Consider the following 13,657-nt stretch of genomic DNA (forward strand, 5'->3'; position numbering starts at 1 on the left):
GTTTTCCGGTGCTTGAATAAAGTTTTCTCCATACAAACCCTTGCATTCTGGGAAATATAGTTCTGAGCTGTGTCGGCTGCCCCAACACGGAGGAGGATGTGGGCCATGGATTTCCCAGAGTGAAGTGCATGGCCCAGTGTTCTACATTAGGCAGGGATTGGCTGGGAGAGAAGTCGGTGTCTCTGTGCTGGGATAGAGTAAGATGGTGGAGACACCAGCTTCCGGAGAAGATCCTCTGCTCCGGGAGCTGGTGTGGAAGAGAACCACTGAGACCGGACAAGGTCCGCTTCCTCTGGAGGGGGGACCCGAGACAGCAGTTGTGAGATCCTGTATAATGTGATCAGTATACCAGCCCTAAGCGGCTGCCTAGTTCGCCTGGCGGTAGCTCCAGCCTTGGGTATACCCAGAGTATATGACAAATGAAGAGAGACCACAACTTACATATGTAGTGATCAAACTATACATAGAGAAACATTTATAAGATATTAACACACAATGATAAAGCCAAGTTCACCATTACCAGGAAACTATAAAGTTTGTGAACCAGTTTTATTTTAGTTTATACAGCTAAAAATTTTGTTTTTATATCTGTTTATTTACATTTTGTATACAACCTTTGCTTTACAAATAACATTTCATACATTACAAAGGATTCCCAGAGCACAATGAGTTATCTAAAGAGACACATCATTCAATGTCTTCTTTCAGGCAGATTAACTCTCATTGAAACCTCTGGGAGAGGGTGAGTCACTATGAGGAATCATTGAGTTCTGTGTGCAAATTTTACATATTGATATCTTTAAAATAACAAAAACGTATTCCATGGCTAAAAAACAAAACAAAACATAAAAACACTATAATTTCCTTTTAAAATGGACCTATACTAAGATATTAGGCTATGTTAGCAGCCTTGCAGGGCAGTAGTAGTAGGGTAGAAAAGAGTAGAGTACAGTAGAGTAGATTAGAGTAATAAAAGTACCTTTCCTGGAATGCTGCTGTGGACTCCCCTCAATGCTGTCCAGTTGTCTAAAGACCTAAGTTCTTGTTCATGTGATTTTTTTTTTTTTTTACTGAAGGGGAAGATTAGCCAATCTAAACTCTGATCCTCAACATCAACAGAGATCATATCATCAAATGCTATGCCTGCCAAAACATGGCCAGCACTGCAGCTAGCTTGAACCAACCTTTTGTCCAGGAATGGTGTTTCAGTCCTTCTATTACTCATAGTTTATCTATTCTAGCAAGACTGTTAACATAGCTTTAAGTTAACATTTGAATATACAGTGCCTTGAAAAAGTATTCATACCCCTTGAAATTTTCCACATTTTGTCATGTTACAACCAAAAATGTAAATGTATTTTATTGGGATTTTATGTGATATACCAACACAAAGTGGCACATAATTGGGAAGTGGAAGGAAAATGATAAATGGTTTTCAATTTTTTTTACATATAAATATGTGAAAAGTGTGGCGTGCGTTTGTACTCAGCCCCCCTGAGTCAATACTTTGTAGAACCCCCTTTCTCTGCAATTACAGCTGCAAGTCTTTTTGGGGATGTCTCTACCAGTTTTGCACATCTAGAGAGGGACATTTTTGCCCATTCTTCTTTGCAAAATAGCTCAAGCTCTGTCAGATTGGATGGAGAGCGTCTGCGAACAGCAATTTTCAAGTCTTGCCACAGATTCTCAATGGGATTTAGGCCTGGACTTTGCTTGGGTCATTCTAACACATGAATACCTAAACCATTCCATTGTAGCTCTGGCTGTATGTTTAGGGTCGTTGTCCTGCTGGAAGGTGAATCTCCGGCCCCTGTCTCACAGTCTAATGCCCCGTACACACGGTCGGACTTTGTTCAGACATTCCGACAACAAAATCCTAGGATTTTTTCTGACGGATGTTGGCTCAAACTTGTCTTGCATACACACGGTCACACAAAGTTGTCGGAAAATCCGATCGTTGTAAACGCGGTGACGTAAAACACGTACGTCGGGACTATAAACGGGGCAGTGGCCAATAGCTTTCATCTCTTTATTTATTCTGAGCATGCGTGGCACTTTGTTCGTCGGATTTGTGTACACACGATCGGAATTTCCGACGATGGTATTTGTTGTCGGAAAATTTTATCTCCTGCTCTCCAACTTTGTGTGTCGGAAAATCCGATGGAAAATGTTCGATGGAGCCCACACACGGTCGGAATTTCCAACAACACGCTCCGATCGGACATTTTCCATCGGAAAATCCGACCGTGTGTACGGGGCATGTCAGGTTTTCTTCTAAGATTGCCCTGTATTTGGCTCCATCCATCTTCCCACCAACTCTGTCTCTGTTGAAAAAAAGCATCCCCACAACATGATGCTTTCACCACCACATTTCACAGTGGGGATGGTGTGTTCAGGGTGATGTGCAATGTTAGTTTTCCACCACACATAGCGTTTTGCTTTTAGGCTAAAAAGTTCAATTTTGGTCTCATCTGACCAGAGCACCTTCTTCTACATGTTTGCTGTGTTCCCCACATGGCTTCAAACTGCACACGGGACTTCTTATGGGTTTCATTTAACAATGGCTTTCTTCTTGCCACTCTTCCATAAAGGGCAGATTTGTGGAGAACACGACTAATAGTTGTCCTGTGGACAGATTCTCCCATTTGAGCTGTGGATCTCTGCAGCTCCTCCAGAGTTACCATGGGTCTCCTGGCTGCTTCTCTGATTAATGCTCTCCTTGCCCAGCCTGTCAGTTTAGGTGGACGGCCATGTCTTGGTTGGTTTGCAGTTGTGCCATACTTTTTCCATTTTCGAATGATGGATTGAACAGAGCTCTGTGAGATGTTCAAAGCTTGGGATATTTTTTTATAATGTAACCCCGCTTTAAACATCTCCATAACTTTATCCCTGACCTGTCTGGTATGTTCCTTGGCTTTCATGATGCTGTTTGTTCATTAAGGTTCTCTAGCAAACCTCTGAGGGCCTCACAGAATTGCTGTATTTATGCTGTGATTAAATTACACACAGGTGGACTTTATTTACTAATTAGGCGACTTCTGAAGGCAATTGGTTCCACTAGATTTTAGTTAGGGGTATCACAGTAAAGGGGGCTGAATGCAAATGCACCCCACACTTTTCAGATATTTATTTGTAAAAAATTTGGAAAACCATTTATCATTTTACTTCCACTTCGCAATTATGTGCCACTTTTTGTTGGTCTATCACATAGAATCCCAATAAAATACATTTACGTTTTTGGTTGTACCATGACAAAATGTGGAAAATTTAAAGGGGTATGAATTTTTTTTCAAGGCACTGTAATTCTCGATTTAAAAGGAGCTGATTTACTCCTGAATTCTAACAACAGTTTAAAATATATAACTTATATAGTGACCTTTTTGGTAATTCTGTTGAGATTAGGTAAAAATGTTCATGTCTCCAAACACAACCAGGTTCTGGTTGAAAATATTTATAGGACCAGGTTCTGAATGGGTATAAGTTAAACATGTTCATGTCTCCAAACAACTAGGTTCGGTTTGCAAATATTTAAGTCTCCCAATAGGACCAGGTTCTGGATGGGTATTAGTTAAAAATGTTTACGTCTCCTAACACGACCAGGTTCTAGTTGGATGTTAGGTAAAAATATTCAGGTCTCCTAACAGGACCAGGTTCTGGCCGGACGTTAGTTATAAATATTCAGGCCTCCTAACATGACCAGATTCTGGCTGGGAATTAGTTAAAAATGTTCAAGTGCCCTAACATGACAAGGTTCTGCTTGGACATTAGGGGAAAATGCTCTAATTCCATAATATGAACAGATTCTGCTTAGATATCGAGTAAAATGTTGAAGTCTCCTAACACAACCAGGTTCTGGTGGCACATTCATTAAAATGTTCAGGTCTTCTGACATAATCAGGTTCTGGTTGAAAATTTCAAGTCTCCTAACCCAACCACGTTCTGGTTGGACATTTGTTATAAATGTTCAAGTCTCCTAACATGTCCAGGTTCTTGTTGGACGTTAGGTAAAAAAGTATGAGTCTTCTAACATGACCAGGTTCTAGTTGAATGCTAGGTAAAAATATTTAGGTCTCCTAACACGACCAGGTTCTGGCTAGGGATTAGTTAGGAATGTCCAGGTCCCCTAACATGACCAGATACTGCATGGACATTGGGAAATATTGAAGTCTCCTAACAAAACTATGTTCTGGTTGCACATTTGTAATAAATGCTCAGGTCTCCTAACATGACCAGATTCTGGGTGGACGTTAGGAAAAATGTTCAAGTCTTCTGACATGACCAAGTTCTAGTTCCATGTTAGGTAAAAATATTTAGGTCTCCTAACACGACCAGGTTCTGGCTAGAGATTAGTTAGGAATGTTCAGGTCTTCTAACATGACCAGATTCAGGTAAAATGTTGAAGTCTCCTAACAGAACTGCATTCTGGTTGCATATTATTTAAAACTGTGCAGCTCTTCAGACCTGATAAAGTTCTGGTTGAAAATATTTAAGTCTCCTAACCCAACTGCATTCTGGTTGGACATTTATTATAAATGTTCAGGTCTCCTAACATGACCAGATTCTGGCTGGGTATTAGTTAAAAATGTTCAAGTACCCCTAACATGACCAGTTTCTGGTTGGACATTAGTTATAAATGTTCAGGTCTCCTAAAGTGACCAGGTTCTGGTTGGAGGTTAGTGAAAAATGTTCAAGTCTCAACATTACCAGATTCCGGTTTGACATTAGTTAAAAATGTTCAAGTCTCTTGCAACCAAGTTCTGGCCGGGCATTATAAAATAAAATGAATATACAATAACACTTTCAGTCTGAGATGATTTATGTGGTCACATTTGGAGATATGTGCACAGTCGTTGTGTATTCAGCCTCCACAAGGAAGTGTGGTGTCACGTGGTTGATGTTTTTGGAGCAGTGATGGTTTCTTCTTCGTGGTATTCTGAAGGTAGATGGACCAGGGGCTCCAGAGTATAGTCCTCCTGGCCCTTTTCTTCTGTCTTGGGGATTGCACGTGAGGTGAAGGTTCCTTTTACTGTTCCATGAACAGCGTCTTGTAGCTGTGGAAATTCAGAGATTAAATGGATGAATGTTTGATGTCATGATCGTTATGAACGATCCTTACACACAGGCTTTTTTTAAGTAAATATACAGTACATGTAATATCTGTTGAGTTGTATACAATTCTTGGCAATTCCATGGGCCAGCTCTCTGAAATGCTTAAGTGTCCTTTCCATAAAATTTTCTTGGTGAGTTTTTTACAAGGCAAGTTGCCAGTACTTTACTTAACCCTCCCCATCTGCTTGCAGTTTTAGAATTGATTTCCACTTTAAGTCATCCTACTAAAATGTTGCTCAAACACATTTACAAATAGCTTTAAATACAGGGCCATTGTCAGGGCCTTGCCAGGGATGGATGGCGACTAAGTTGGGCATTTTTGCTGGATCCCTCCTGATGCTGGTTGCTAGGGCACACAGCACCATAACAGCCACTGATGCTGTGTCCCCCGGGGATGAATATTCAGGCTGGTCTCAGTGCTGCCCCCCACCGTGCTTCCATAAGTCCTATCTAAGTGTGGTTGCCTTAAATGGCCTCATGGGTGGCAGGACCTGGCCGTTATTTATAGTTTATCAGTAGTGAACTCTGTGCTTGCTTGACTTTTGAGTTGTTCATCCTAAGTTGGAAGGTGGTAGAACTCTACCTGAAGCCTTTGAATATTGTGAGGCAGTGTTTGCCAAACTCTCTACTGTTGTCTATGGAGGAGGAGTTGTGAGTTTACATGAACCGCCAGTTTCTGAATCTTAAGCAGTGATTCCTTTAGCCTGTTCAGACCCATCCATTCAGACAGGTTGCATTGCAATCAGTTGTAAAGTTCATCTGTGTCTAGCAGACTTACTACGTAATTTTAGTGTGCATACTCGAAATTAACACTAGGTGCAAGAATGCACAAAAAAGTGCACAAGGTGTACACATGGTTCTTCCCTAAAGAGAAAGGACCCTAGCACTCATTCCTCACAAGATCCCTAACCGGGACTGGGGTGCTCAAGGTTCACCTGGCTTAAACCGGCTTGAGCCCATAATTCAGGTGACCTGCCGAGGCAAGGTCCACCCAAGTACTAGGTGGAGCTCCCTTGAAGGGTGACTCTGACCATAAGGCCACATGCTCTCCCCTCCAAGACTTTCACAGGCAGTCCAAGGATCTATGCCCTACTAGTATGGAGTGAGTAAGTGCCACAAGCTGTGCAAAGTGACCTATGATGTCATACCTCAGTCAGGGAGACGACTCCTACCAGCCGTCCTGTGTTGGTGACATAGGCCCTGCGCAGACCGAGGAGGTTGAACAAGTCGTAAACCTAAAGAGAGAGGAGAACATTTCCACATAAGAACTTGTTACTGAACATGAAAGTGTGTCGCTGTGTCATTATTCTGAACCTTTCTGTCCTGGGGGGTGACCACAAAAATTTCACCTTTCATGAAAGGGACAGAATAAAGTGTATCGTGCAAAATGGTGCCACTGTGACTGGTGGGCATAGTGAAAGGTGGGTCTTCCTAAAGAATGTGGCTTATGATGACAAACCTTGTCGCACCATCCAGCTTCCTTTGCACCTTTCGGCATTCGGTCACATGCCATCTCAGAGCCGTACAGGAAGTTGGTGCTGGAAGACTTGCCTCTGCTAGGTGCTGTAACCACATATCTGAAAGAGGTAGCTTTATAATGACCACCATTTGTTGCTGACTCTGAGTCCCTCAACCCAGTTCTCCTCTGGCTGCAAGCTTTTGTTGTTTAGACTTTCCACTCCTCCAAAGTCTGACACCCCATACCCTAATTCAGTGGTCTCCAAACTGTGGCCTGGTGGCCGGATTTGGCCCTTTGCTTGCTTGTATCCGGTGCTTGGGTCATTATTTTATCCTCTGACACCAACAATGGGTCATACTTTTCCCCACTGACACCAATAATGGGGCTCAGTTCCTCCCAATGACACAAACAATGGGGCATGATTCCTCCCATCCAATGACACCATCAGTGGGGCACAGTTCCTCCCAGTGACACCAATGATGGGGAATGATTCCTTCCATCCAATGACACCAACGATGGGGCACAATTCCTCTCACTGACACCAAGGATGGGGCATTGTTTACTTCTACCGATGCCAGGACATTTTCTACTTCCAATTGCCGCAGTTCAGCCCCCCTAAAGTCTGAAGGACAATTAACTGGCCCTTTGGAAAGTTTGGAGACCCCTGCCCTAGCTGAAGGAGATAGAAGTATTAGGTAAAAGAAAGGTCTTAAAATTGAAACTAAAGATGAGAGAACTGAGCCGTAGAGGTCAAGATCCAACTCAGATCATCTGATCAACCTCTGATTCTTCCTTACCTGGTAAAGAGTCTGCTTCTCCAGAAGCCTGTACGGAGCTGGATCGATCATCAGGTCCACTATAGGCACCACTTCATTAAGCTGACGGCACTCCCATTCCTCCACCTATTAAATAAAGTTCTGTTAGGATACAATGAAACTTAACCTGGTAAGTCAGCAATATTTACCATCAAATGTGTGGTTTGCTGGCATACCTGACTGGATTGTTTAAAAGACATCTGTACTCTTCCTACAAGTTGTCCCTTAATGAATATAGCTATCCTGCAGAGAACAGCCCACCTAGTCGTAGACTCATCATCCACCTCCATCCAGCAATCTTCACTCTGCGGCCTTGTTGACCCCTTAATCATAAAATGTCCTCTGTGGGTCCTCTTCAGCCTGTGCATGCACTTCACAGTCCTCTTTATTCCTATGAGGCTATGAGGGGAACCGTATGCATGGCGACCTCCAGCGGTCATACAGAGTATAGTTGTCCCCCCCCAAGCTAAACTCCGGCCTTCCCTTTAGTCTTGCACAGGTACTGACTCCTCTCCTGGACTGAAATTACTTACTCTGGTTTCACTGGATATTGCGAGCTTCTCAGAATGTGCATTAGAAGCTGCAGAAAGTCAGATAGAACCCTCTTCTTTTCCTGCCTTGAGGGCATCCAGCATCATCTAGTTCTAACTTGCCCATCCCCTTCATTTAATGAAATGTAGTTTTTTCAATCATGGAGGCTCAGCATCACATGTGGGCATTACTGTACCTATTGTGGTCTGCATGCAAACACAGTCTGTCTAGGAACACCCACTCCTCCAGACTGACATCCACCCATCAAGGCATTTTGATATTTACATAACTCTTCCCCAAGAACCAGCCCAATGCTTGGACCAGGGCTGAAAGCTCATGAGTTATAAAGACCCGTCACCCACTGTATAAAGGTCCGTCACACAAGGTTTATAGATCCATCACCCATGGTATAAAGGCCCGCTACCTACTGTATAAAGGCCTGTAACCCATGTCACCCCCAGGATAAAAAGGTCCATCACCCATGGTATGAAGACCTGTCACCCACGGTATAAAGGTCCGTCACCCATGGTATAAATATAAAGGTTTAAATGTACAGTATATGGTATAATGGCCCGTCACCCACGGTATAAAGACATGTCACCTACGGTATAAAGACCTGGCACATAGGTATAAAGACCTGTCAGCTATGACATAAAGACCCATCAGCCTTGGTCTAAAGACCTCTCAGTTATGACATAAAGACCCGTCAACCAAGGTATAAAGACCCATCAGCCATGGTGTAAATACCTGTCACCCATGATAAAAAGGTCTGTCAGCCATAGTATAAAGACACGTCACCCATGATATATAGACCTGTCACCTACATTAGAAAGGCCTGTCACCCATGGTATAAATGCCTGTCACCCATGGTATAAATGCCTGTCACCCATGGTATAAAGACCCGTAACCCATTATATATAGACCTGTCATCTACGTTATAAAGGCCTGTCATCCACAGTATAAAGACCCATCATCCATGATATATAGATCTGTCACTCATGGTATAAAGGCCTGTCACCCACGGTATTAAGAGCCGTCACCCACGGTCTAAAGAGCCGCCACCCACGGTATTAAGAGCCGTCACCCACGGTGTAAAGAGCCTTCACCCACGGTGTAAAGAGCCGTCACCCACGGTGTAAAGAGCCGTCACCCACGGTGTAAAGAGCCGTCACCCATGGTGTAAAGAGCCGTCACCCACGGTGTAAAGAGCCGTCACCCACGGTGTAAAGAGCCGTCACCCACGGTGTAAAGAGCCGTCACCCACGGTGTAAAGAGCCGTCACCCACGGTGTAAAGAGCCGTCACCCACGGTGTAAAGAGCCGTCACCCACGGTGTAAAGAGCCGTCACCCACGGTGTAAAGAGCCGTCACCCACGGTGTAAAGAGCCGTCACCCACGGTGTAAAGAGCCGTCACCCACGGTATAAAGAGCCGTCACCCACGGTCTAAAGAGCCGTCACCCACGGTATAAAAAGAGCCGCCACCCACGGTATAAAGAGCCATCACCCACGGTATAAAAAGAGCCGCCACCCACGGTATAAAGAGCCGTCACCCACGGTATAAAGAGCCGTCACCCACGGTATAAAAAGAGCCGTCACCCACGGTATAAAGAGCCGTCACCCACGGTATAAAGAGCCGTCACCCACGGTATAAAGAGCCGTCACCCACGGTATAAAGAGCCATCACCCACGGTAAAAAGAGCCGCCACCCACGGTATAAAGATCCGTCTCTCATGGTATATGGACCTGGCCAATACAGCACAGTGGTGTATCTTCACACATGTCTGATTTGACCTCCTTCCAGCACACAGACCCTCCTTCAGTATGATTACTGAGATTGGCTTTAGTATTATAAATCCTCCAAGTAAATGTGAGTGATGTGTGCACAGCCCCGGTGTGACTTGTATCATTGCATTGTAGTAGAAGCTCTCACCATCTTCAGGTACTGGCTGCGGAACCTGCCCGAGCGTCTCCTGCGGCTTTCACTCCTTGGCTTAGGCGTCTGTAACAAAGAGAACACGGAAGATTTTTTAGTTTACTAAATGAAGCCAAAGCCCAGGTAACAAGGGCTGGTAGGCATAGGTGTTAGAAGGGGGGGGGGGGGCAGTTTTAAGGGTAGCTAGGGTTAACCCTGGAATTCTACTTTAATGAAAATAATTTCCGGTAATAGAAACTTCCTATTATGGGGTGGCAACACTCTCCCTTGTCTCCCAGTTGTGGTCCTGGGCTGACACCCCATCTAATGGGCTTCCGATGGAGACTACAACGGGTCATTTCAACAATCAGGCATGGTCAACTGTTGGCACCATCAGGAGAAATGCCATGCAGCCTCCTCACTGCCTGCTTTAGCCTCCTAAATGCTGCACTACTTTGCCACAGCCGCTAGTAGGCAGGTGCAGTCTGTATTCTTCACTGCAGGTGGCGCTCGAACATGTTTCTTCTATGGCTTCCTTGGTCACAAGGGGGCGGATATCTGATTGGATGCGGGCACCCCATGTGACTCTGACTGCCATCTTGGGTCAGGCAGAGTCTATTGAAGACTCCCGCCTCCCAGGCTTGGCGCACTGAATGTGAGTGACTGGTGTGGGGAAAGGATCCCAGTCTGTCAGGGACAGTACTAGATAGGAAAATGTTGTGGAGGAGTAGGAACAGTTTAGGTTTTTAAGTCTACCTTCCAGGAAGCCTTCACTTTTGGATGTGGACTGTTCCACATGGCAGGCGCTGTCGGCATCTTGCATTTCGCATCTCACTGGCTCACCGTTGTCTCTGTTGTAGTGGCTCTGGTCAGGGGTGCTCCCCCGCTGTGCTTGTTGTATTTACTGAACTTTTCTACCATATTTTGTTACTATCAAACTGTGTTCACTGCCCGCCGCACAAAGCTGCACCCATTAGGTGTGCGCACAGGGTGTGCTGGATGTGCCTGGGCACACCCTAATCACTCCATGTGGTACTGATTCCCCCTGCTTCTGGCACCCCCCTGTCTCCCCCGTGCAGTGCTGCCAGCCCCCCCCCCTCCGCCCACTCTGGGGGTTGTTTCAGGATTGAGAGTGGGAAAAGGGGCCGGTGAATATTTTATTTCCCGGCCCCTTCCTTTTCTGAAAAAAACACAGGGTCAGCGATCTGTACCGATCGCTCCTGTGTTCATTCCTAACTGAAGCATAGTAAACTGTGCCGCTCAGCACAGAACACTTCCCATGCCTTCGCTGTCCAATGCAGCTGAGGCTGCAGAGAAAGGGACTGAGGAATCTCTGTCCTAAGTTCCTTCCTCTTTCTCAAAAGTGAGACCTCAGGGGTCTGTTTAGACCCTTGATGTTTCACCAAAGCTCCCAAAAAAAAAAAAAAATGGTAAAAACAAATAAAAAATATCGTAAAAAAAAAAATTGTAAATAATAATAATAAAAAACGACTGACACCGTCCGTCCACCGCCCTACTGACACCAATCTTTGCTCTACTGACTCCGTCCACTGCTCTGCTGATATACACGCATGTGTGTTTTTGCTCTGGGGTGCACTCCCTAATGCAGGGGTCCCAAACTGGCAGCCCTCCAGCTGTTGCAAAACTACAAGTCCCATGAGGCATTGCCAGGGCTTTTCTTCTCAGAATAGGTACAGGAACTCACTCCTTATGAGTCCCCCTTCGTCTCTGCCCCCTACCCACCTCCGAGCAATGTCTCGTGGCTCCACCCCCTACCCACCTCCCAGTACCACCCCATTTTAGGGAATACAGAACCATCATTTTGTGCTACTAAATTGTATGGAATTTGATAGACCCCACCCAAGCAGCAACAGAAACCACCACAGCAACAATAGATCCCCCACACACAACGACAGACCTCCCCCCAGCAACAATGGGCCCCCCGCAACAAGATACCACCCCAGCAACAGTAGACCCCCACAAAAAAAATATTTTCCCAGTGACAATAGATCCCCCAGCAGTCAGCAATTTATTGACTCTCCAGCACACTTTGCCATAGAATACATTCAGTGCTGGAGGTGCCGGAACTGCGTTCCCCCGCGTTCCCGCTGAAAAAAAGCCCTGGGCATTGCAAGGCTGACAGTTACAAGCATGACTCCCTCAGGTAGAGGCATGATGGGACTTGTAGTTCCGCAACCGCTGGAGGGCCAATAGGTAGAGACCCCTGCCCTAATGCAATAGGTTGCACACACCTATGGCTGCACCCACCCACACATGTGCGTTGTGCGTGGCTGTGGTTGCAGCGTGACCCCATTCATTTGAATGGGTCATGTTTGGCATGTGAAAGAGCCCTCAAGGAGAAGCCAGCAACTGCCACTCCCATACATCTACCATCCATTTATTGACTGACTTGCATACGGTATATAGGGGCTCATTCACACCTCTGTATTCTTTTGTTTTGCGTGGTGCGTTTTTTTTTTTTAAAGTGGTCTACCTGTGGGAGGTGCAATGTCTGGAAATCGCACAAACATGCAGCAAGCAGCATTTTTTAAAATCTTGCACGCCAATGTGAGTTCTATAACTTACCTCTTCACTTTCAAATGTGACGGTGTCCTGGTTGCTGTACGCGATTTCTGTAGCTTCTGACTCTGGTAAAGTGAAAAAAAAAAAAAAAAGCATACAAGGGTTTAAGGAAATAACTCCAGCCTGAACCCATTCCTTCACCTACGTATTTCCTCAAACAGCTGGAAGTGGCTTCTAAAAGCTAAGACTGGAGCTAAAACTGAAATCAGCCTTGCAGTGGGTGTGCCTTTTGGATGGGTGTGGGAGGTACCATGGTGACCTTCCAGGAGGGGGGTGGGTAGGGTGGAGGTGGTGGGAACCATTTGTAGTTTGGTGTGCAGAATGGAGACCTGCTGCTGGTATTGCGGTCTACATGCAGTCATAGTTACATAGTAGGTGAGGTTGAAAAAAGACACAAGTCCATCAAGTCCAACCTATGTGTGTGATTATGTGTCAGTATTACATTACATATCCCTGTATGTTGTGGTCATTCAGGTGCTTATCTAATAGTTTCTTGAAGCTATCAATGCTCCCCGCTGAGACCACTGCCTGTGGAAGGGAATTCCACATCCTTGCCGCTCTTACAGTAAAGAACCCTCTACGTAGTTTAAGGTTAAACCTCTTTTCTTCTAATTTTTAATGAGTGGCCACGAGTCTTGTTAAACTCTCTTCTGCGAAAAAGTTTTATCCCTATTGTGGGGTCACCAGTCCGGTATTTGTAAATTGAAATCATATCCCCTCTCAAGCGTCTCTTCTCCAGAGAGAATAAGTTCAGTGCTCGCAACCTTTCCTCATAACTAATATCCTCCAGACCCTTTATTAGCTTTGTTGCCCTTCTTTGTACTCGCTCCATTTCCAGTACATCCTTCCTGAGGACTGGTGCCCAGAACTGGACTGCATACTCTAGGTGCGGCCGGACCAGAGTCTTGTAGAGCGGGAGAATTATCGTTTTATCTCTGGAGTTGATCCCCCTTTTAATGCATGCCAATATTCTGTTTGCTTTGTTAGCAGCAGCTTGGCATTGCCTGCCATTGCTGAGCCTATCATCTACTAGGATCCCCAGGTCCTTTTCCATCCTAGATTCCCCCAGAGGTTCTCCCCCCAGTGTATAGATTGCATTCATATTTTTGCCACCCAAATGCATTATTTTACATTTTTCTACATTGAACCTCATTTGCCATGTAGTCGCCCACCCCATTAATTTGTTCAGGTCTTTTTGCAAGGTTTCCACGTCCTGCGGAGAAGTTATTGCCCTGCTTAGCTTAGTAT

The 13,657-nt window shown here is 45.1% G+C and overlaps 1 protein-coding gene across 1 annotated transcript in view; it reads right to left on the minus strand.

Annotated features, from left to right (window-relative positions):
* Positions 1-535: 535 nt before the first annotated feature.
* LOC141133641 (chloride channel protein ClC-Kb-like) overlaps positions 536-13,657 on the minus strand; it is a 70,328-nt gene continuing 57,206 nt past the window's right edge. Inside the window, exons 18-22 of the mRNA XM_073623136.1 lie at positions 12,413-12,474; positions 9,845-9,913; positions 7,366-7,470; positions 6,258-6,344; positions 536-5,051 (exon numbers count right to left, since the gene is read on the minus strand). Coding sequence (XP_073479237.1) covers positions 4,884-5,051; positions 6,258-6,344; positions 7,366-7,470; positions 9,845-9,913; positions 12,413-12,474 — 491 coding nt within the window. The 3' untranslated portion in view covers positions 536-4,883. The remainder of the gene's footprint in view (positions 5,052-6,257; positions 6,345-7,365; positions 7,471-9,844; positions 9,914-12,412; positions 12,475-13,657) is intronic.

The sequence above is a fragment of the Aquarana catesbeiana genome, linkage group LG03 (assembly GCF_042186555.1).
Source record: "Aquarana catesbeiana isolate 2022-GZ linkage group LG03, ASM4218655v1, whole genome shotgun sequence".
Classification (NCBI taxonomy): domain Eukaryota; kingdom Metazoa; phylum Chordata; class Amphibia; order Anura; family Ranidae; genus Aquarana; species Aquarana catesbeiana.